The following is a 25,692-nucleotide window of genomic DNA, read 5'->3' as shown; positions in this document are numbered from 1 at the left end:
TTTAAAACACTGCTGAAAACATATTACATTAACATGGCCTTTTTATAACTTCAATTTAACTTAATCATGATATGTATGTTCAATTCATCATAATAACTATTCATGGTGGCTCTAAAATCAGTACTGACCCCTACTCTCTCTTCTGTTTCTTTCTCCGGTTTCTTTGTGGTGGTGGCCTGTGCCACCTCCACCTACTCAAAGCATCATGATACTCCAACAATGATGGATGGATTAAAAGGCAGAAGTCTATGTGACCATCATTTTCAAGTCCTTCCGTGAGAACCCTAAATCCAAAGAGGACTGTTTCATTTATGTTTGGTAGAATGCCCAGAGGGGACTGGGCAGTCTAATGGTATGGAATCCCTACAGATTTTATTTTTTTTCTCCAGCCGTCTGGAGTTTTTTTTTTTTTTTCTATCCACCCTGGCCATTGGACCTTACTCTTATTCTATGTTAATTAATTTTGACTTATTTTATTTTCTTATTGTGTCTTTTATTTTTCTATTCTTTATTATGTAAAGCACTTTGAGCTACTGTTTGTATGAAAATGTGCTAAACAAATAAATGCTGTTGTTGTTGTTGAAGTGCACAGGTGACAGACCACCCGCATTCGTGATTGTTCCTTGGGCTGCTAATTTCAGCTGCCATATCCTCTTGATAAACAGAAGCGCGAGTCAGCTAGAAGGGGAGGAAAAAGAAAGAAAGAACGGATGGACAAACGGGAGGTTGCAGGAGAAAGGAGGAAGCTGGAGAGAGAGAGAGAGTGCGAGCGCAGAGGCAGGCTCGCATTGCAGCTGAAGAGGGAGCCTGGGTGTAGGGCCGACACCCTGGGAATAGTAGTAGTGGTCACTCCCGTGATCATGGAGCGGGATTGACCGGAAGGAGGTCGCTGTGGATCCCAAGTCGCTGTCAGGAGGAGCCTACCGGAGCCAGGGATCGGAGAGGTGAACTGAACAGCTGAAGTAGGCAGAGTGAAGGTCGGCTGCAAGTAGGGCGACTCCCCTGTTGAGAGGCCCAGAGGGGGGAAGCAGGGGGGCCGCCAGGTAAAAAGGCACTGGGCTTCTTGATGTGCTTTTTTTTTTTTTTTTTAAAGAATGCTTCCTGCTGTATTTTAACCTCGTTGTTTTTAAGAAGAGTTTTTTTCTATTGTTTTTAACCTCCATGTTTCACTTCTGATTTTACGGATTATTTTATTGGAACTTTGGACACTGCACTTTAATTTGAACACCTTGTTTTGTTGATTGTTTTAATAAAAGCACTTTGCACTTTTTCACCATCCCATGCTTTGTTGTGCCTCTCTGCTAAGCTCATCGGTAACATTACTGACTGTGTAGGGTTCAAGGGCTCCCGGACAGCAGATGGAAGCATACAGCAAACCCGCATCGTCACAACGTGATTTTGTGTTTTTTCACGTAAATTTGAATTGATTGTTGAAAAGCATGAAGGTGGCATGCGTATCCGGGACATGGCTGCTGCATACCGTATGCTAAGAACGACGGTACTTACGACTGTAAAAAACAAAGACATTATTAAACAGTAAAGTGAGGTTAAATTTTCATTTATTTCATCTAATTGCTTTTGTATTTATGTATTTTAGTATTAAGCAGTGTTTAAATTTTATACAACCCCATCAATGTATAATATGCCAATAACAATAGGATTTTTTTTCATGGGAACAGATTAATCGTTTTTCCTTATGGTAAAAATTTGTTCGGTATACATCCTATAAGTCCAAGGACCTGGGGCCTCATGTATAACGCCGTGCGTAGAACTCGCATTATAAAATGGCGTAAGCACAAAAGCCGAAATGTGCTTACGCACAGAAAAATCCAGATGCAGGAATCTGTGCGTGCATCAACTTCCACGTTCTTCCGCTACATAAATCCCAATCAGCGTGAAAACTAACGCTCGTGCACGCGCATTATCTAACGCCCCAACTCCTCCCAGAATTACGCCTTTTTGAATATGCAAATCAATATAAATCGCTCTTAAGCGCAGCCTTCTTTGAAAAGACAATGGGAAAAGCACGGGGGAAAATATAAGAATTTCAGCGAATGCCAAGTGGAGGCAAAGGAAAAACATACTATTTGTTCAAATAAACTGTGGTATAATCAACAAAAGGAAGTTGATCGAGTGACATAACGTGTTGGAGAAACTTGAAAGCTCACATTCACAAAATCGCACAGTGCCGGAAATAAAAAAGAAGTCACATATCAAAGTCGCCATGAGAAGCCGAGTTGTAAGCCCACTGTCTGATATCACTGTCATATGAAAGCTTATTAGGGTACAGAGAAAAAAGGCACACGGTGGGGAAAAAGCACGAAATGTCAACTTCAATCTTGACATTTCCACTTTAATCACGTAGTTTATTTTGTCATTAAAGTAGAACATCATAAACTTATTCTTAAAATCGTTTAATTAACCAGTTTCTCAAATCACATCGTAATTAAAGTAGCACGTTAAATGCTTTGTTTTGTATTTGATCTTCTATGTGCTCTATGTGTTTGAATCACTACTTGCTTCTTAAACCGGCTCTCTTCCTCCAACTGGACACAGAGTCCATTACATTCGTGTTATTACAGCTCTCTGAATAACTAAAATACTGAGATGTATACGTGATGTCATTTTCATGATGATAGGAGTTAAAGCACGTTATTAAACATGTGTTTCACTTCGATTAAATAATTTATTGCAGCAGTACTCAGGGGCGGCTCTTGGCTTGTGGTGACACTGGGCAGAGAAAGAATCGGTGGCTCCTTCGTCTGTCAGTGTCAGTAAGGCAGCGTATGCACGGTGGATGGCCACGTCCATTGCAGACACTGCATAGCCGCCTCGTGCTCACGACACAAGCATTTAACGTTTGCCGAAATATGTCGCTGCGTTTTTAGCTATGTTGTTATTTTCTCTTTCTGTTTTATATTCAATATATATTGGCGTGGCCGTCACTGCAGTCAGTGCTTTTCTTTCCCCAAGTAACCGATCGCCACACAATCAGCTCTGTAATAGAAGTTGAGCCACCTGTAAGCTTAGCGCCGATTCTTCAAAACGTTTAAAGAACATTGAAATATCTTCGTAGTGCATGTTTAATTATTCTATCCTTAACGACACTCCCAGTGAAGAATATGGATTATTTAAACGAAGTTAAAGTTTTATCTGTATAATTTAACAAACATATTTTGCTGCATTTCACCTTAAAAATGATATCGTCATCATATGTAAATACATTATAATTATAACTATAGTGCAAGTTTACAGTGGGATGATTGTACTTATAAGTACAAACAGTTCTACAAGGAGCAATTGATTGAGTACATTTAAAGTTCTTGGGATTAAACTGTTTCTGAACCGCGAGGTCCGTACAGGAAAGGCTTTAAAACGTTTTGCAGTGGCTGAGACAGCATGTCCTTGAAGCTGTATACCGATAATTCTCTTTCCGATCAGTTGCTGCTGTGATTCACACTCAGATACAGTGATATAAATACTCCGAATCGTGCAGTGAGAGTAATATGGAAAAAGATGATCCGCTGTGGCAACTCCTAACGGGAGCAGCTGAAAGATGAAGAAGAAAAATAAGAAGAGGAAGGTGCAGTGAGAGTAACAACGCTAAATCAGTTATGGTATTTGGAATACTATGGCTGTTTCCTGGACCATTATATTGTTAAGAGTTAATTACAATCAAATGCGTTACACTAATAAACAATATGCTGTTAGTTTCAGTGTATTTATAAAGCCGCGTCATGAAAATAATGAGTAACCACACAGGAACAGTAGCACTGCTTTGACGCTGGGTGCCGCCAGTCTGCAAAACCGAGCGGACAACTTGCGTACGACAAGGCATGAGGTACCGTGGAAAAGTGTCTGGCTTTACGCCAAGTGTAGGTTTTATACATCGCAATTTGAACGTGGAAAAGTTCTTACGCAACATTTCTGTGCGTACGCACCGTTTATACATGAGGCCCCTGGAACGGATTAGGACGTATACCGAGGTACTACTGTATTTATAATATGTAACTTTCAATTACTCATAGAAAACAGAATAAACACTGACAATTTGACTAAATACAGAAATATAATTTTGAAGTTGTCAATATGTCAATTTCAGTCACTACCTCTTGTGTCAATCTTCTAACAAAACATACTTCACTTGTGAAAGGAGGCACCTCCTCGTGTATGTGGGTGACTTGGATACACTAACCAAAGCCTTTAAACAGAATCAAACATAACTCCAATAAAACCAAAAAAAAAATGCGTGGAGTTTGCATGTTCTCCCTGTGTCTGCGTGGGTTTCCTCCGGGTGCTCTGGTTTCCTCCCAAAGACACGCAGGTTAGGTGCATTAGCGGTCCTAAATTGTCCCTGCCCGGAGTTTGTTCCTGCTTTGCACCCTGTGCTGGCTGAGTCTGGCTCTAGCACACCCCCAGACTCTGTGTTAGGATATAGCGGGCTGGACACTGACTGGATGACTGATTCCTTCCTTCTTGGGATTCTCCTACAAGCAGCCAGCTGCATCCTCACCGATCTGCCGCCCCAGCCAGTACCATCAGATTTCAGTGCAGCATGCACTTTTCCAGATGCGGTTACATCGGGACCTCATCCTTTCACCATAAAAACAGGTTTTATTGTGGAGGTTAAAATCCATTAGAATAAAAACAATTCTTTAAAACGAGGTTAAAACAATGCTGGAAGCAGTCCTTTAAAAAACAACACAAAGCCCGGTGACTTCTTTACCTCGCGGCTCCCCTGCTTCTCCCATCTGGGCCCTGCAACAGGAGAGTGGCCCTACCAGCAGCTGACCTTCTTTCTGTTCCTCTGGTCTGGAGGCCTCCCAATCCCTGGCTTCGGTCTCCAGACTGAGACTTGGTTTCCTTGACAACCAGGACGCTCATGTCAGGGAATTCACCACCCAAGCCTCCTGACTCCCGCTGCCTTCTCACCCTTACGCAGCCAGCCATCCTTCTTCTGGTCACTCCAGCTCCTTGATCGCTCAGCTGGAGCGACCGCTTCCTTCTGCCCCACCGAGTGTTGGCCAAACACCCCTGCTTGGGCTCACTGTCCAGCTGCCTGTCTGCAAGTCTTCGCTTGCATGCACCGGCTCTCTGTCTCCACGCTGCTTGCTGCTCTCCTGCAACCTCCGTCTTTTTTCCTTCCTTTTTTTTTCTCCCTCCCTTAGCCGCTTTGCGCTTCTATTTATGAAGAGGACATGGCAGCTGTGGCAAATCAGAAGCCCCGAATACAATCACGGATGAGGACGGTTTCTCACCTGTGCACTTAGGTAAGAAACGCCCACACCACAAATCATCTCAGGAACCGCTTCAGCCACACAATCACCACGCCCCCTCGCTAAGCTGCAAGCGCAGCGATTATTTAAAATGGGCCTCTTGACGTGAACTGTGGACCCGCTATACCACACTTCCGAGCTAGTCAGCCTGATGGATGCCACCCAACTCACCCTCCTCCATTTTCTTCTTCCAAAACCAACAATTGCTTTCTCTTCCATTTTTGTGTTTTTCTTTCTCCCCTATGCATTAACCCCAGCTCCCTTTTGTTCTATCCTATTGCTTAGCTTATGTCTCCTAAATGAAACACTGCTGTTGGCGGGTAACTATTAATTAACACTAAGTGCATGTAGGTATGTGTGTGCCCTACACCAACATATGCTAAAATGGACTCAATCAATAAACCATTCATTATAAAGGACAAACAAATAAAACTGACCTCAATTATGAAAAAAAACATAAATTTCCATTTTTTCTGCTAATTACCTGTTTCAATTTAAAATAATACAGCTTGCTGTGAAATTGTGCTTTGTAATGACCATCAACAGATCCCAGTCACTAGAAAAATAATGAATTAATCTATAGCAGGAATGTTTCACCAATGGGCAATTGTATGCTGCAAGGTTATTTTAGTTTCACTTTGTTATTTTTATTTTATTTTCAACTTTCTTTTCAGTTTTAGTTTGTTTACTTTTAATTAAAATTACACACATTTTTATTTTACAATATACATTTCTATTTAGATTTTTTAGTGATAATAACCTTGACAACTATCTCCACCAGGCAGCCTATTCATTAAATAGCGGATTAATGTTTAGCATGTTTGGCAATATCAGGAGGTTCTATTATTGTCACTTGCATGGTGGTGAACAGCTGGGAACTGCAAACCCAAGTTCTCTGGCTCAGAGGTGAGCACTTTGCCACATGATCTACATGGAGAGGTTCATCTGTCAGCCAAACAGAGCCTGTTCATTGTGAGCTGAATACTTCTGTGGTGATATCAGTTTGTCTATGTGTCACCCAACCACCCGCACCCCAACCCTTTCTTCTCTGTACACCACTGCCTAACACTAACTGAATTTCTGTGGACAAAGCATCACGATTTTAAGATTTGCACTATGGTGAATTGCCAGTGATGAACTGTGAACTGGCATTTTCTGACTCAGAGGCAAGCACTATGCAGAGTGAGCCTAATGGAGACCTCTATCGGTCAGCCACACAGAGCCTGTCTCTAACCACTGTGAGTGGTGTGCCTCCCTGGTGAGGTCAGTTGTTCTCTCTCTGTGTCAGCCCCCACCATCTCTGCACAACATTGCCACTACAGAGGCTATCTACTTTATCATAGTTTTTAGCTATTGGAGATAGCATCAGTCCACATTATCTCAGATAATCATGGTTCTGCTGTATATTCTAATTTGATTTACTTTTAGATGTTGTTGTTTAAATTTTAGTATAGTTTTTTTTTCAAAACTTAGTTTTATTTTCATTTTAGTTAAAATACTTTTTTCATTATTTTAGTTTCAGTTTTTGCTAATGATAATCTTGGTTTTTGGCATGTTTAAGGGTAAGGAGCTCCGAATACAGTAAAGTACTTAAGTTAGTTACATAGCACTTTTGATGGATTCGATTAACCAATGGCACTATACCCAAGGCCCAACATGCTAGGAAATTTCCCAGGCAAAGCCAGGTAACACAGCTAGATTGTTTATGTTTTTTCATGAGTTATTTTGAATGGGATTTCTGTTTTTGCTGTGGTATCGAAGAATATTAATATAGTAAATTTTTACACTAGTATCGACTATAAAAATTCTGGTATCATGATAACTCTAGTGCACACATGTACATCTTCCTGATGGAAATATGTACAGCACTAATGTGTGTAGCAGTAGGGCATAATCCAGAATACAAATAATTGTGTCAGAAAATAAATTATTAACATAATTGTATGTTTTAATTCATTAATTTAATCATTTGCAGAAATATACTTTAAGATTGTTCTAATTATGAATCAAACCTTTCACATTAATCAAATTCATTGCCCAATAACAGACTATTCATGTTTAACGCATCATTTACCAAAGTGTAAACTGCCCAATTAGAAGTATGAGCTGACAACTATTTTTGGCAGCATCAGTGATTAAGAACAATTTTGAAAAAGTACAAACACAAAACAATGATGTAGTTTACATAGAATTTACTTAGGCAGGAAGAAAATGTTTTGTCCAGCAGTAATTTATCCTTCTCACCTCAAACACACTTCCATTTTCCTTGCAGCTTTCATGGCATAACCAAAGGACAACTGGAGCCACATATTCAGCTTTAAAGGACTCTACAAGATCTGTAATATAAAGGATCAAAAAAATCAACACATTCAGAGGATTGCAAGTGACAAAGAGAATAAGGTACTATAGTTATTATTACTATTCAATTTTGATTATCCAAAATCGTTGCATATTTATTCTGAATTTAGGTTTCCTTTATCCATTTATTAAAAAAGATTCAAACTCAGAATACTTATGCTAATCTTTGCTTTAGAAGATAAATTATTTGGTAATATACTACTGAAGCAAGTTAGCCATGTTTGGGCTACTGTTAATATATGAAACAACAAGGAGTTTGTTAAGGATAGAGTAAATAATATCAGTAAATCAACAGATGCCATATATATTCACCAGTATTCAGACATTCAAAAAAATGTATGTAAAAATATATCCAAAAATAAAATGTAAGTGATACATGAATCAAAATAACTCCAAAATCAGAACAAGGATTTACCTAAATATGGGGTCAACAGAGATGAAAACTATGAAGAAGATTAAAGGGCAAGATTAACAAATGCATGGCAGAACATTCTATAGATAGAAGTTGCAACTTCATTTTCATAATTATGTAAAGAAAAGAATTGCAGTGAACTCTTAACTGTAACAAACACAAAATTATTTTGCAAAAGATCTGAGCACATCAATTACAATTTATTACATTTATTTTAGAACAGACATATGCTGCAAAAAATGTAACCTAACCAAGTGAAACATTTTTTATATTAATATATATAATTACAGTACACCCTGAAAATTCCCGGGGGTTACGTTCCTGAAGCACCCGTGAACTGTGAAAAACCATGAATTTTGGATGTGGTTAAAAAATGCCTATTTTACCATAAATATGCCCCCAAAACACTTTAATTTAATTTCAAACTCAGCTTAATACATTACCTAAAAATAAAGAATGTAAAGGTAAACCTGTATACTGTACTGCTATGTCTCCCGCAGTGCTAGAATGTAAAAAAACAATGTTACCGCTATATGTACTGAAATTCATGCAAGCGCATTTTCATTGCCAGAAGCTTTAGATGGTGCAGCTCATTTCGGCGGCATCTTGGGGCTTTAACCCTTAAACTGCCACATACTTGGGGGTTAATGCATCTCTGGACGCCAAATATGTTTATGCTGCACTTTAAGTAAACGTCACAATTAACAAAGAAAAAGTGAAATTTTAATGGAACACATTTTTTTTTCATGGAAAGAGCATCACAATTACTGCAACACTAATCATTTTACACACTGCTAATGAACTGTAAAAACTATTTTAAAAACTACTGGAACAATATGTACATTGTGCAACTGATGCCATGGACGAAACTCAGTAAATCATTGAGCCAACTGTGCTTGAACTGGCTGCACGCAAGCACACAGAGGTAAGCGCTGATGCTTGCAGGCTAGTCTTAGTGCAACCGCTCAATCCCAGGGTGAGGCTGCAATAATGCAGGGTGTCATGCTTGGGTCACAGAATTGCACAGAAACACAGGAGATTGTAGAGACAGGAACTATATTCAAACACTTCAAACAAACATGTTTCTTTCAGAAGTAAAAGGAGCTCAGTATGCAGTTAGTTTTCGATTAAACAATAGGCATAGGGGAGCACAACCACCAACAGGAGCAGAGAATGTCTGGGGGAGGAGAGAAAAACAAAGCAATCAGCCATAAAGGACAGGTGCTGTTCAGGCTTTTAAGTAAGCATAGCGTCGCGTGAGAAGCCGCAATCGAGAAGATGGTGATTTATTTATTTTTATGGTGGAGATTCCACGGATGCACCCGACCCGCGCGCACTCACAGAGACAAAAACAAAGCAAACCGGTAATCAAACAGCAAATAAAGAATGTAATGAAAACAAATTAAATAAGAAAACAACGATAAAACCCCTGTTCCCCTTATGGCGATTACACATTAAATACAACAAAGCACAAACAAAACGCACACAGTAAATCATGAAGAAGTTTATGAAAAACGGCAACGGATGAAATGTAATGATGAAAATAGATAGTCCAGAGCTCGGCATGTTGAATGGGAATGTACAGATAGTCCTACCGGTAGGTCCTGAAATGATGAAGATGGGTGGACGGGTTCAGGAGCACTCCTTTCTTTGCAAGATGGCCATGAATCCCACTTACAGTCCTCATGTACACAGGCAGACGGCAGACAATCCAGACGCACGAAACGATCCAGGACAAAATGAATAAGTATAGGTAACCCAACAGAAGGCAGACAGACAGGAACTTGAAACACAAATTACAAAAATGTATTTTTTTTTGCTTTTGGTCACCAGCCCCCTTTTTAAAAGCCGTGCTGACATCCTTTGACCTCAACAGCCCCAGCACCCTCAGCAGAAGACCAATCAGACCCACTACAGGGACTGCTGGGAGTTGCAGTTTCAAATTTTATTGGCTACTTTCACCATCCCAAGTCGCGGTTTTCTCTACAGCTGCTTCTTGTGCTCTCTACAGTACAGTATTGCCATGAAAAAGCCATAAAAATTGCGGAGGATATTTGCGTTTCCGCTAACAATTATTAGTTAGGTTCTAAGGAAAAATCTGCGAATGAATGAGGCCACGAAGTCGCGCAGTGGGTGGGCATCACGGGTTCAGCTCTCCAATGGTTTAGGTCCTATCACTCAGATAGAAGTTTTTGTGTCAGCATTGATGATTTTGCTTCCACCTCTGTTGCCCTCCCTTTGGGGGGTACCACACGGCTCCATCCTGGGACCTCTTCTGTTCTCCTTGTACCTGCTGCCACTCAGCGCTATTTTCCGGAAACACGGTATTTCCTTTCATCTTTATGCAGATGACTGTCAGGTTTATTTCTCTCTGAAGTGCCAAGGTCCATGTTCTGTCCAGCCCCAGCTTGATTACCTTATTGACATAAGGAGTTGGATGGCATTAAATATTCTAAATTTTAATGAGAACAAGGCAGAAGTCATGCTATTTAGACCCAATGGCACCAGCGGGACCCCCTGCATCTACCTTTCCACTGTGGCTAAATTTGAGAAATCCATGATCACAAATTTAGGTGTGAAAATGGATTCCACTTTAAAACTTGATAGCCAGTGGCAAAATCTTGCTTTTTCCAGTTGAGGAGGCTGTCAAAAATTAGGCCTGTTTTGTCTAAACGCAACCTTGAAACAGTGATACATGCTTTTATAACATCTCGTCTAGATTACTGCAATGCTATTCTTTTTGGAATTAGCCAGGCATCCATTGCTTGCCTACGGTTGTTGCAAAATGCTGCTGCTTGATTTTTAACTGGCACAAGAAAGCATGAGTATGTTACCCTGATTTTGACTTCCCTTCACTGGCTTCCAGTTTGTTTTCAAATCCATTTTAAGATCCTTGTACTGTATTTGTTTTTAAATCCTTTAATTGTTGTGCCCCACTTTATTTGTCGGAACTGCTGCACCCTTATGTACAGCAGACAAGATGCTTTTACGTGTTTCAAGTCACGATGCAAACTCTGAGGTGATCTGGCTTTTTCAGTTGCAGCCCCAAAACTCAGGAACGATTTGCATTTGCACATTAGGCAGGCTCCTTCACTAGCTGTCTTTAAATCTTATTTAAAAACACACTTTTACTCTCTGGCTTTTAACCTAGTATGCTATGTTGGCTATCTGTATACTTTTTATTATGAATCTCTTCAGCTCTTATGTGTTTATGTTTCATTTACCCTTGGTTATTGTGTGTCTGATATGTTGGATTTTTATTGTACAGCACTTTGGTCAGCCTTGGTGTTGTTGTTAAAGTGCTTTATAAATAAATACATATTAAGCCATTAAATCTTTTTTTCCTTATTGTAAAATTAATTTACATAAATACATTTGAATATAATATAATCTAGCTTTTTTTAAGAATTGTCAAGTACATTTTGCTCATTCCATTGGCTGTTTATTTTCTAAATGAAAGCAAAACAATTCTACTTTAAACTTTTGTTTTGTAGTTTTTGCATATGCAGTTTTTGCAATGCATAAACAAAGTCAGAGCTATTTAGTTGAAATAACTGTTAATGCTGTTAGATCACAACTTAAATATGCAAAACCAAATAATGCTTATGACCCAGATAGCATCTGTTGTCAAGTTTTTTAACTATTGTTTATTGTCTGGAATGGAAGCTACCATAAGGCAATTACTCTGCATACACTGACTCAAATCTGAGAAATAATACCAGCTGACAAAATGTGAGTGCCCATGTAACTACTGTGGCTTAGAGGATTCATGTAGTAGTATATCACTGGAAACAGAAACTAACAGACAGGTCACTTCACAAAGGAGACTTTTTTAAACATGGAACAATGATGAAAAGTTGTGTAATGAAATAACCTTAAAAAGGAGTGACATCAGCGGAAATCTGTCTTTACTGTATAACAATGACACTTTTTGAAACACTTCATAGCACATGTACTTTGACAGTGCTAAAGTGTCAGGCTTCTGGGTGCTATTAATTCCATGACACTTATGATAATCCATTTAAATGTTTTCTATTCAGATTGCCTACAATGTCATCAGTCTGCCATTTTGCAGTTTGTATGCCTAGCAGTAGTTGTTTCATGAAATGTGTAATGTCAGCCTAACATGATAACCTGCAGAGAGATTATCTGATGCATCATTTCTGTAGAATTTAACAATTGCCAGGCACTACTGTAAGTTGGCTACTAGTACACTAACTTGGAGGACAGCAGGCTTTCAGGTGATTCTTCCAATGACTAAGCCCACCATACTCATTTTAAGGAAAAAAATGATACAAGCCATTGACAAGACAAAGGTTACAGAACATATATCTCTCTATTATAAAAGAAAATCTTGAGACAAGACTATTGCCAACAGATTTTTTCCAAGTCCCACAAGATGAGACTATTGCCAAGAGATTTTTTCCAAGTCCCGCCCTCCTCTCAACCATTTATGGTTAACGTCCCACGTCCACAGTCCTCTCACCTCTCATTCGTGTGAATGCTTTTGTCAGACATAGTTCCTGCACTCTCAGTTCTTATAAATTTTTGCTTTCCTCACTTCAAGTTCCCAATTAAAGAAGACTTATTATGTCCAAATCTTATTGAAGAATTTCATCCCAAAGGGTTATCAACAGAAGAAATGAGAAATCCTAGCACCGAGAAACGCTGAAGTCAAATGCATTAACGCAAAAATTGTTGATCGGTTACACAGCAAATTGGTTAAATGCATATCAATAGACTATGCTGAAACAGTTGGTGGTGATTGTGAAAGTCAGTTTATTAATAAGAGAGAAAGAAAAGATATTCACTCACGGGCAGTTATACGTTGGATTGTCACAATGTAACTCCAACACATGGAATCAAAATTCAAATCAATACTGACGAAAACTTAATTCCAACTATTGTTTTTACCTAAGTTTTACAGTAAAAGTGTAAGTTTAAAAAGTATTTGTATGTTAATTTCAAAGCCAAACAGAACAAAAATGTATAACGCAACAAATACCTCTAACGCAACATGAAACATAATTTTCTTTCAACTTATTATGTTTTACTATTTTTTACTATGATTAATTACTCACTGTAATGTAAAATAGGTAGACCTATTATGCATATGTAACAATTCTCATGAAAATAATAATCTGTTTAAATTGTACATCTGCTTCCCCATATGTGAGCGGCCGCACGGGAGTTGGCAAATGAAGCGAACACGGGGAAGAGCCCCCTAGTGTTTAATATATATGCAGTATTTATATATGGAAATGAAAAAAAAGCAACCAAAAATCTGGACTGATGAGTTTTCTGTCTCTTTCTTTAAGAAAACATACTCTTGCCAATTTACATTTCTTCTTAATTTTTGGAAATATTGTTCATTATATGACAAACTAGCAAAATACCCGCGCTTCGCAGCGGCAAAGTACTGCCTTAAAATTTTTATTAAGAAGAAAAGTAAACCTTTTTAAATTGAGGGAAAATATACCAATAATTATTTGTTAAGGATCTCTTTGTATGCCACGTTGTCAGTTCGGCCCTCCAGTTGTAATATGACCAAGCTGTGCGCTGAGCTTACTCTTGAGCATGCAATGTACAGTTGGCCATGTGAAAAGCAATCTTGCCTCAAATCTCACAGCTTGGATTGCTGCTGTTATAATCAGTTTGAGTTTCATGGTTTGTTTCAATTACATTAGTATTTGCTGGACTTGTTGTGTTGAAGTGACAATCGGCATCTGTCAAGCGTTGTAAGCATACAACCGGTTTCATTGATAACTTCGCATCCAGCTTTTGAGAGTTTAAACATTCATAAACATCAAAGTGTCCACTACTCAAATCGTCACCTGTGAATCTAAGATGTTTAAGAGGCATTGCCGGTTGTCCAAAGGTGTAAAATATTTGACCATTTTGGTACACTTGAAATCGACAACCGAACAATTCAGCAGCAGCCATCAACTCACATGCAGAACCATAGGTGAAGGGCTTAAGCATTTCACTCTTATAGTGCTCCTTTGTAGTATAATTATCTCCTGTATCGTCATCAGTCCACACCTTGAACCTGTACCAGTCATTCAATACATAAGACACAATGTTCCTCCGGATATCAAGAGTGAGCCTGATATGGCCATGCAATATGTAACACAGAAAATGGAAAAGGCAGGTGCCATCTCTGGGCATGGAAACCACTTGGTAAGTGACAGTTCTTTGATTGATGGTGATCATCTCGATAAACATGTTAATGGGGGTACGGTTGGAACGATAAAGGAAATGGGTACCTGAACAATGTAAACTAAGTCTAAAATACCTATACAATAACTATAATCGTAATAAACAAACAATAAAACAGCGGAGAAGCCGTGGATTAAATAAAAAGGCTGCGGTTATCAGCAGGGAGAGGTGAATACCATGGCGAAGCAAGGAAGGGAATGAAGAGACTGGAGCCACAGGCGGCCTTATATAGGCAGACAGCCAACAACGTGGGAGGTGTGGGGATGGGGGACCCAGCGTCGCATCACGTGGCGACCAAGCTGCAGGCTATGGACGTATATATGTATGTAAGTAGGATTCAGTTAGTGTTGGGAACCGGCGTACCAAATTTCTTGAAGATGGGCCCATAGGTAACAAAGGCCGTTGGAAAGTTCAATATGGCGGCCGACAGTGGCATCATACCACCGAAATAAGTATGTACATCGGTTTCAGTTAGCGCAGGAAAACCGCCTGCAAAATTTCGTGAAGATGGGGCCATAAATAAGAAAGTTTAACATGGCGGACGTTGTCGACCATTATGACTGTTATGCGTAGAATTTCTAAATGAAACCTGCTTAACTTTTGTAAGTAAGCTGTAAGGAATGAGCCTGCCAAATTTCAGCCTTCTACCTACACGGGAAGTTGGAGAATTAGTGATGAGTGAGTCAGGGAGGGCAACAAAGACCGTTGGAAAGTTCAATATGGTGACTGACGGTGGCGTCATACCACCGAAGTAAGTACATACATCGGTTTCGGTTAGCGCAGGAAAGCCGCCTACCAAATTTTGTGAAGATGGGGCCATAAATAAGAAAGTTTAACATGGCGGAAGTTGTCGCTGGCGGACGTTATCGACCGTTACGTGTAGAATTTCAAAATGAAACCTGCTTAACTTTTGTAAGTAACCTGTAAGGAATGAGCCTGCCAAATTTCAGCCTTCTACCTACACGGGAAGTTGGAGAATTAGTGATGAGTGAGTGAGTGAGTCAGTCAGTGAGGACTTTTCCTTTTATTAGTATAGATGAAGTTTTCTAGCTTATAGAAATGATTTGACTGCATATGCTTTTGGTAGTGCAAGCAGCTCAGAATGCAGCTTTAATAAATCCAACAATTTAATTTAGGTAAAATGTATGGGACCTTTTTAAATCTTAAAATACACTTTCTCTTGTTCTGCTTTGAAAACAAAGACATTATAACAGCTAAAGACCTGCTCAAATGCATATTACATGTTATTACTTTCTATTTAAAGCATCTTCTTTACAAGTTAAACAGATGCTAATATACAGAGTAAGAGCACAGAATTTATTAATATCACATTCTCAAATCTGTTTAATACAGTTTAGAGTCACAGGGGACCATGGTTTATCCCAGCAACTTTAGGCACAAGGCAGAAGCCAGTCCTTGATAGTATGCCCCTAAATCAGACAGCTATATAATTCAATGTAAACTGAACATGAAAAAAATATTAAAAGGTAAATGCATGTTCTCAAAATCTGCTTCATCGTGACCATAAATAAATCAAATAATTACTGAAATGTAGAAAATGAAGAAATATTTTTTTCAGTAAGTGAAACATAATTATGTGAACAATTATTAAAAATACATTTAATACTGTGTCTGCAGACAAAAAGTAGACATAAAGGATTGACTATACTAATATCCTCTCAGACCACTCTCTCTGGTGAGGGCCACAGCTGCAGCAGGCCAAGCAGGTTACCCTAGAATTGCCTTACCCCAGCCAGAGATTTAAGCTCTTTCTGATGAATTCCCAGGGCCAGCTGACAGATATAATCCCCCCAACATGTTTGCTGCAGGGACTTTGCCCAAACTACTCCAACTGGCTCCTGTCAACCCAAAAGAAAAACAACTCTATTCTGAATTCTCACCCCATCAAGGAGTGCCAGCCTAGTAACCATGTAAAGAAGCCTACTTTCTGCCACTTGCACTCCCAATCTCCTTCATTCCATCACTACCCATAGCTCATGACTATGGAGGAGGACAGGGATATAAAACGACCAGTAAACCAAGAGTTTTGTCTATAGACAGTTTCTGCTTCACCACCACAGACTGGTATAGCTTCCACATCCGCTTGTCAATATCACAATCCCTTCTTCCATCACACATGAAAAAGATCATGATACTTGAACTTTTCCACTATGGGTAATGGCTACCTGTCCCTTCATCTGGACAGCTCAATACACTCTTTTCAGAGAGAACCATAATCTCAGACTTGGAGATGCTGACCCTCATCCCTGCTACTTCATAACAGCAAATCATTCAAGTTCATGCTGAAGTTCACAGTCAGATGAGGCAAAGAGGACAACATCTTCTCCAGAAGCCTCCGATTAGCCTCCCCAGTTGAACATTATAACATGCTTGGCTGCACCTTGATATCCTATCTATGAAGACCACAAACAAGAGTAGGGACAAGACAGCTTTGGAGTCTGACATCCACAGTGAATGAATATGACTTATGGCAAGTATTCAGACACAGCTTCCACTACATTCACTGAATACAACCATTTAAAATCACAGAACCAACAAAGGCATTCTCAAGGACAGGTGTCCAAATAAAAGTTCTGTGTATATTTCTGCCAGAATTGTGTGTACAAACTGTAATGCGTTGTATTGTTTAGCCTTACTATATCATATTATTTTTTCCACACAAAATATGGTGGCTTTTTATTCCCTGTGTGCACATAACAATATAATTTCGTACAGACCTGGAGGCAAGACTTCTTTAGTCAATCTTGATCCAGCAGTTGGTGCAATAGTATTGCAGTGTATGTTGTACTTTCTTCCTTCAATCGCTAATACGTTAGCTAGGCCCAAAACGCCAAGCTTTGCTGCACTGTAGTTAGCTTGACCAAAGTTTCCATATATTCCAGCAGCTGATGATGTCATGATTATTCTGAAAAATACCAATATGATATTATGTAAACTGAATATATTTTATATCGATATATTTATTATGTAAATATGTATTTTAAATATTTATCTATCTCATTGTTAAACAAGTTGCAACACTTTAAAGCGAACTATAATGTAACTTTATTTTTTATTCACTTTATTCTTATATAGTCATTACCCATTAACAGGAAGAGAGAGCTACAACCACTTACAAATATAGTATTATAAAAATAAAATACAATATTCCTGGAATAAAATATAATGGTGAATATAAATACATTCTACAGGCTTGCATCAATAAAGAAACTCTATATTCGCTTATTATTTAATAATTAAAAATATACATTAAGCCATGACCAACAGTCATGACTGTGTCCAACTGCTCATATAGCCTTTCCCGGGGAACTGCAACAATGATTCGCAGGGCAGGTTAGGCTACTGCCAACTACTGTGTATACTGTACTGCAAAATAACAGGGTGATAAAGAAAGATGTCCCTTGTTTTAATGCCTACTAAGCAGCAAAGTTTTTTAGACGAATGTGTAAATATTTGATATATAACATCATTTCCTTTTCTGAGCAACCACAGTAAATTTATAGTTGCAGTGTTCTCGTAAATGAGCATTAAGTTAATCTCAAACAATGCAGAAACTGCATGCAAACAATACAATTCTATAATTATATGTAATACGGACAGGACTTTTCACATACTCCCAAGCCAGTTAGGTGGTATAAGTGGTCTGGTATTTCTTAGGCATTCCCTTGATGGGCTATGCCTGGCTTCTATTGATCTGGACAAGGAAACAATCCACTTCTAGGTCTTTACATACTGCTGAGCACCTCGTAAAATCATTGTGTAAAAAAAACTGGGCATTATCCCCTTTTGCAAGGTTCTCAGTAACACACAAGGGGAATTAACAGGGATATAGAAAGGCACCTTCCTTGTGTTAAAAAAATGCTTTAGTTCCCTCACATTTTTATGCAATCTTTTTGTTCAACCTACTGAATTAAAGCTGAAAGTCTGCACTTCAACTGCATCTGAGTTGTTTCATTTAAAATACATTGTGGCAACATACAGAACCAAAATTAGAAAAAAGTTGTCTCTGTCCAAATATTATGTCTGCAGAGATAATTTACTTTTTAATGCTAGTAACCACAAACTGAATGCTTCTCTCTCTCACAAATGAAATACAACACCTATTAGTGGACACTGAATCTGTAACTGGAAGGGACCGCAATCCAATCACGCGAGCCAACAACTTCCCTTAAATACTAAGTGAATGCAACCCTACAATCTCATTGGAACAAGAAGCTCACAAATTCTCTTGGGTGTAAAAATGTTCTCTCTTTGAACCTGGAAGTTATTCTCTGTAAAGCCTTACAGCTGAATGTTCTGAATAAGCTGTTAAGATTCACTTCTCCAAGTTTAGGCTGTGTGCCTGAGATCACTTCAAAAAAGCAACTTCAGGGTCTAAACTCTCATGCCAGAAAGATCCCCACTTTTCCCCTTTGAAGCTGCAGAGGACACATGAAAGAACATAACATCAATCTGAAGAAGACAACACCACACACAAGGGACCACATGCTAAAGGCAGTGTGCACTTCAGTCAAAGCAAAGTTCTGCACTCATATCCGGAGCCATGACATGCAACGCCACACAACACTGGACATCATCCAAACCAATCAGGTTTAGTACTTAACTTGTAAATCATTAATGTGCCACGGCTCATAGTGACTGACTGAGGAACAGAATGGTGGTGTGCCAACAATGATAAGTTTTTACACTTGAGTGCAGCAGGACTATTAAGTCTGAATTAAGTCTTATGTCTAATAAATATATAAAATAAGTACTTTATATCAGGGGTCCTCAATCACAGTCCTGGAGGGCCGCAGTGGCTGCAGGTCTTTTGTTCTAACCCGGTTGCTTAATTAGAAAGCAATTCTTGCCAATAATTTGATCTCATGGTTTGTTAGTGCTTTAACTTTGCAATGTCAGGTCATTCTCGTATCCTAGATTTTTCCCCCTTTCTAAGGATATCATCCTAACGATTTGAAGGCTAAAATGGATGAGCAATTCTCAGTCCTTCACTTTCCTTCCAAGTATTTAATTAAACCCGATAGTGCATGATAAATACACAAAGGTGTAAATGGTAACAAGCTAAATGGAGAAATGCTGGTCTCTTTTGTCATTTGCATGTTATTGCTAATTAGAAGCAATTAAAAACCAAGAATGCAGCTGTTTAAAAACAAAATACACAATTAGGGTTCAAAATCTTAATGAGTGAGACAACTGAAATGAAGCAGAAGTGTTACTTGAGCAATAAGGGCTTCTTATTAAGTAACTGGGTTGGAGCAAAAACCTGCAGCCACTGCATCCTTCCAGGGCTGTGATTGAGGACCCCTGCTTTATATGCATACTCACATAAATGAAATTTTAGTTAAATAATCACATACTATTTTAAAATGACTAAGAACTATTTTACCTATACAAAAATCATATAAAATAAATAATTCTACAAATCCATTACATTAGAAGATATCTTTATTTCCTTTGCGCAGAAGAAGCCATAGCAGAGCCACAGACCCCTGACTGCTCCTAGATTTGCTCTGTGGTTTGGTTGCCTTGTCAAATGGTTTTAATGCACGCAGTGCCACTTTCTTGAATTTGCTTTCTTCAGCTGCCTCTTTGTTTTAAACAATCATACCTGCAGCTGAATTACTTGATGAGCAGAAATAATAGTAATATACTCTGTAGCAGCTAAACAAATAATTCAGAAAGTTCTTTCAATGCATCAAACAGGACCCCGAGATTACTCACAAATTACTCAGAAACCTTAGCCAGACCCAAAAAGCTCTAGCAGGATATATCATCTCTTATGTCATTTTTGTTTGCAGAGGTGGAATGCTTTTACTGTACAGAGTAATGTCCCCAATACTGCATCCACTTTTCAGAAGCTGGAGATTATCCACGTCACATCTAGGAGGAGACAAATTTCGCAGAGCTGTACACCAAACCTTCAACACATTCTTTCATCTCAATATGACTGTTTTCCTGAAGTGCTTTAGAGTGAGCACAGTTTTTCCATCAGGATTTTAAAATGTGTAATCATTTCCATTTCATTTGCAAAATCACTGGTAGCAAGCTCTAGTCGGATTTGCACAGCAGTGCCAAGGTCTGATGTTACAGAATATATCCTTCAGTCTGCTTTTATGTCATAACATTACAGATACACCATCATAGGTAACTCTGGTTAGGCACTTGGTAAGGAAGTCCTGAAATTCACCTTTTCTAATAATGCCAATAAGCTTTTCACAATGCCTGCAGCAAGAAAGAGTTCACAAATCCCCTCGCCCACTTATTTTAGGAGCCAGGGAATCTGCCTGAATATAAGCTGCATAACCAAAGTTCAACTCTTTACAAATAAGCTACAGATAAGAGGTTTGTTAAATCTTAAACTGATCGTCTGTCTGCATGCTATGCAGCACATATGTACATATAAAACCTTCTCTCTCGTCAGCCTCTTCTGATTCCCATTTTACACTGTCAGTCTTGTACTAAAAGCAGTTCAAATACCAAAAAAGTTAACTGAAAGTAGGACCAAACATGCTCAGAGTACAAAGAAAGCAAAGGGCTACTGCTGTTAATTTCAGATAATAAAAAAGAAGCCATAAATTTAAGAATTTTCACAGTCTGTGATGATAAGTGATCAAACATTGCCAAGGCAGTATATTTTTTTTTAATTTAATGAAAGATTGAAAAAAATAAGTATAAAACGTCTCAGAAACTTAAAATTCAAATGAAGTAAAAATGTGCATATTTATGCAGCTTATAGTTTATAAAAATGTTTTTACATTGGCATTCTTGTATGATGATTATATACATATACAGTAGAAAAACAACATCAAAACAAATTTTTATTTACTTTCATAAAATAAGATCCAATAATATGAAAGTAAAAGATTATATTTTCCTGCTATATTCTTAACTGAAAGGTTAGGTTACATGTCTTACAATATTTTCTTAAAAGTAATTGTAACTTATTAAATACTTCAAGATATAAACCAAAGCTATATGGATTCATATGTTCACTTTTTATTTACTTATTGAAAGACATCATCAGAGTTTAATTGTTTCTGGGCCTCAAACCAGAATTATACAGGTGAAGGGTTAAGGTTATCGTAGTCCTCTTTCCTTCCACTTTTTATTAAAGATCCAGACTATACCTAAAATCATATTCTAAGTAAATAGATGGGGTCTTTCTTGGAAAAGGTCTGGACTTGCTTAAGCAATATAGTGTCCACCATAACTGGAGCTGTTTTTGTATTTCTAAATATAACAACAAAAATTCAATTTCTGCTATAAATTCCAAATCAATTCCAAAAAAAATAAATATCATATGCTGAACATTAAGTAAATTTACATCTCCTTCATAGAAAGATTCTAATTAGTATATAAAGCATTTATAGTCAGAGACACTACTAAGGTTTAATATTGGTTTCTTTACTGAAATTTGGATTAAATATACTGTTTTATTTCATTTAGATTAGGCTCCTACTGATGGTTTTACCTGTCTATATATAAATTACACATTAGCGGTTGAGAAAGTGAATTTAAAGCTATTTCAACAAATGTCACCAAAAAGCCTGCAGTATATTGTATTGTTTGAGAATGTTAACATTAGACATTAAAAGTGAAAGTTATAGAATTAATTTACAGAACTTTTGGTTCTTATTCTACATTATAAGTTGAGTTCAGAAACATTTTAAAATAAATACTCTATTAGATGCAATCTTTAAGAGAAAACTTCAGTCTGTATTTTGACCCAGTTGTATAAATATTTGCCACCTGTGTAATACTGTGACACTTAATTGGTCAAATCTGATTAATCCATTTTAGGATTGAGGAGGGTCAGAGCCAGGATTCACCTCTGCACAATGAGATAATCCACAACCAGACACAAAATGTAATATTTTACCTTCCAAATTTCTGATTTTTCATATGATTCCATGCAGCTCGTGTAACCATGAAGGAGGCCCTCAGATGAATTCTGTGAATTAAATCTTTAAAAAGTATACATAATTTAAAGCTCTTAAAAGATCTGGTAAATACTGAAATTACATTCATTTTCTTCAGTTGAAATTGTTCCAATTATATTTACTTCATAACTTTTTCAAAAAATGCCAGTGAGGAAAGAAAAAAGCTTTTACATCTAGCAGTTCTAATGCTTTTACTATATTCATATGCAAATATACTGTATATAATCTGTATTATATACACTGATCCATTTGCAATGTGAAAAATATGATTCTTAATTCATTCAGATTTAAATAAAACTACCACAAATTAAAAATGTACTGAAAATGCTTATTCCATTGCCTATAGCCTAATAGCAAAATAAACTATGCTAAATGATACAGCTACAATTACAAAACTATTCTTTGTTTAGTCACTAAAAGTGCAATGTATATGTTATAGGAGTAAAACAGTATCAAGGAAATAAATCCATATTCAAATCAAATGTGTTGTATTTCACTTACAACAGGCTCTTTAATGACTTAACAGAGAAGAGACTGTGTGACAATTAAACTAGTTGATTGTAGTAAAGCATGTTCATCTTTAATGAACTGTATATTTATTCTAAAACTTGTCAATGTTAAATGATAAATGGCCATTTCATAATCCTACAATTAACTTCAGATTATCTTGAAATGTAAATTTAATCACATAATTCATTTTCATTTTATAAGATTTACTCTTATATTTAAGTTTTTAACAAGAAAATAAGCCAGTAAATAGGTATGAAAATGCTTACCCCAATCTAAGTCGCTAGTTCTTGGAAAAGAGCGGTCTCGCAGAATCCTTTAAAAAAAGAATAGACAACCCATATGATAGATGGTACTTGGCATCAGAAATGTGCTTAGTTTAATTAAGCATATTACATTCCTTTAAAACTTCAAAAAAAAGTAAAATTTAAAAAATATTTCAGTTTACTGTGTTCAAATTTTCAGGCCACCTTTGGTTAAACAAATACTAGTTGATATTTATATAATTACTGTACTTCCAAATATAAAATTAATAATTGAGTTAAACAGTTTATATATCATCATTTGCCTGCTCTCATCCTACAAGACGTCGCCACCCTATACACTGCATTACTAAGATGGGCACTAATATGGTATGTCACACTTCATTATTCTGCAGGAGTACAGTTTACTTGCTGATAGAAAAAATATGTTCAACACACTCAGTTTACATGGTATAATAAACAAGCAAAGATCTAATGGAGGAATGCTTCAGAGAAACAACTGTATACATTGTTGTAACCTACATTGTAACAGAATTCTGGAAACACTACTAGTATAAAATGTAAGAAGACAGTAGTTATTTACAATAAAAAAAGAACATTTCAAATTAATAAAATGCAATGTACTTAAAGATGGTCTGACAGTTTGAAATGTAACTTCTGTATTAGTAAATGTATGGTAACTGTGTAAAACTTGTCTTTTATTTACATAACTACTGTGGATTTTCACCCTTAGTTTGAACATTCTGTAGTTTATTAATTGACTTAGTCAAATTGCATTTACTTCCTTTTATACATTTATTAAATAAAAAACTCTCTTCAGATTGTTTGCTAACTTCATAAAAAAAGCTTTTTAAAACTTAGGACATGAAAAGAGAATAAGTGTCAGTATCTTCTTTTAATGCAAAACAAGAAGTGTCACAAAACGCACTTCAAAATTGAGCTGAGGTTACCAACAGCATTACAAATCAATTCAACAAACTAAAGAATACAAAATTGCCCAGCAACCTGGAAAATGTAATATAAATGTATTTACTGAAAATATAATTTAGCACAGGCATGTTGAGTGTCACACAGTCACAAAAATACAGATCATAAAATTACAATGAAACTTAAAATAATTAGTACAATACACACTTGCAGATCCACAGATAAGTAAATCCTCAAATTTTTAACTAAAATAACATGAAACATGCTTCACTCTTGGATAAACTGAATGTGGCATGGTGGCGCAGTGGGTAGCGCTGCTGCCTCTCAGTAAGGAGACCCAGGTTCGCTTCCCGGGTCCTCCCTGTGTGGAGTTTACATGTTCTCCCCCTGTCTGCGTGGGTTTCCTCTGGGTACTCCGGTTTCCTCCCACAGTCAAAAGACAGTGCCGTGCCGATCCTAAAATTGTCCCGTGTGTGTGTGTGTGTGTGTGTGTGCATGCCCTGCGGTGGGTTGGCGCCCTGCCCGGGGTTTGTTTCCTGCCTTGTGTCCTGTGTTGGCTGGGATTGGCTCCAGCAGACCCCTGTGACTCTGTAGATAGGATATAGCGGGTTGGATAATGGATGGATATTAAAATAATGAGTACACTAACACAATACTTGTTTTATTGAAGTTACTTAAACCCTTATGCACTAAGTATTTTTGGCATTATTGTGCCTAAATTACATACTTAAAAAAAACAGGTATTACTCTGCTTATGTAATAAAGGAGCTGCAAATTGCTGAAAAGTAATTATTGTATTACAGTATATGATTAAAAACCTTTGTATACTCCAATATCAATTAAATAAAACAAAAACGATTTAGTGCTTTAGGAATTTTTCTTCAAAACACTAGATTTTACAGTCCATAACCATGACATTTCATGATGCATCTTCTTATAAAATACTTTTGCAAAAACAACTTATATTAAGAAATGATATGGTTCACTTCCCGGGTCCTCCCTGCGTGGAGTTTGCATGTTCTCCCCGTGTCTGCGTGGGTTTCCTCCCACAATCCAAAGACATGCAGGTTAGGTGGATTGGCGATTCTAAATTGGCCCTAGTGTGTGCTTGGTGTGTGGGTGTGTTTGTGTGTGTCCTGCGGTGGGTTGGCACCCTGCCAAGGATTGGTTCCTGCCTTGTGCCCTGTGTTGGCTGGGATTGGCTCCAGCAGACCCCCGTGACCCTGTATTGGGATTCAGCGGGTTAGAAAATGGATGCATGGAAGAAATGATATAGAAGATAATTGTGCCAGTTTGGATGGTGGGCAAAGAGTTATTGTAACTGATTGCTAACACAGAATTCTGAATTAAAGATATATATTATTCCATGGCTATCATTCAAAGACAAACAGAAATACAACTGGACCAATACTAGCAACTTAGGCTCACTAGTAAGTTTAAATTGGCCTTGTGTTCCTAGTGTTGATTAGCGGTATAGAAGAATTAATGCTTTTTTTGTTCCAGCTCAATATTTGTCCTAAAGGCAACTGTAAAAAAATAATTTTACCCAATGATAAGATGGTCATAAACAAAGAAAACCAGCTGGTCCAGAAGGTTCCAAGTAATGGGAATGGAGATGAACACAGAAGTACTATAATCAATCATGGCCTGAGCCACAACACTGTCAACTCATTCCACTGCATTTTGTCTGCCCATGCTATGCTACAATGCCCAGAGTGGTTTCTGGGTCATTCACCTTCCCTCCTTTGCCCTGACTAAAAGACCATGTG

General features: G+C 37.6%; 1 protein-coding gene across 1 annotated transcript in view; it reads right to left on the bottom strand.

Moving 5' to 3' along the window:
* The window catches only part of hsd17b4 (hydroxysteroid (17-beta) dehydrogenase 4), a 203,241-nt gene that overhangs the window by 152,127 nt on the left and 25,422 nt on the right, over positions 1 to 25,692 (bottom strand). The window contains exons 6-9 of the mRNA XM_039758980.1: positions 23,003 to 23,049; positions 22,166 to 22,250; positions 17,004 to 17,191; positions 7,521 to 7,612 (exon numbers count right to left, since the gene is read on the bottom strand). Coding sequence (XP_039614914.1) covers positions 7,521 to 7,612; positions 17,004 to 17,191; positions 22,166 to 22,250; positions 23,003 to 23,049 — 412 coding nt within the window. The remainder of the gene's footprint in view (positions 1 to 7,520; positions 7,613 to 17,003; positions 17,192 to 22,165; positions 22,251 to 23,002; positions 23,050 to 25,692) is intronic.

This window comes from Polypterus senegalus, chromosome 7 (assembly GCF_016835505.1).
Source record: "Polypterus senegalus isolate Bchr_013 chromosome 7, ASM1683550v1, whole genome shotgun sequence".
NCBI lineage: Eukaryota > Metazoa > Chordata > Cladistia > Polypteriformes > Polypteridae > Polypterus > Polypterus senegalus.
This window is presented reverse-complemented; position numbering and strand designations above follow the sequence as displayed.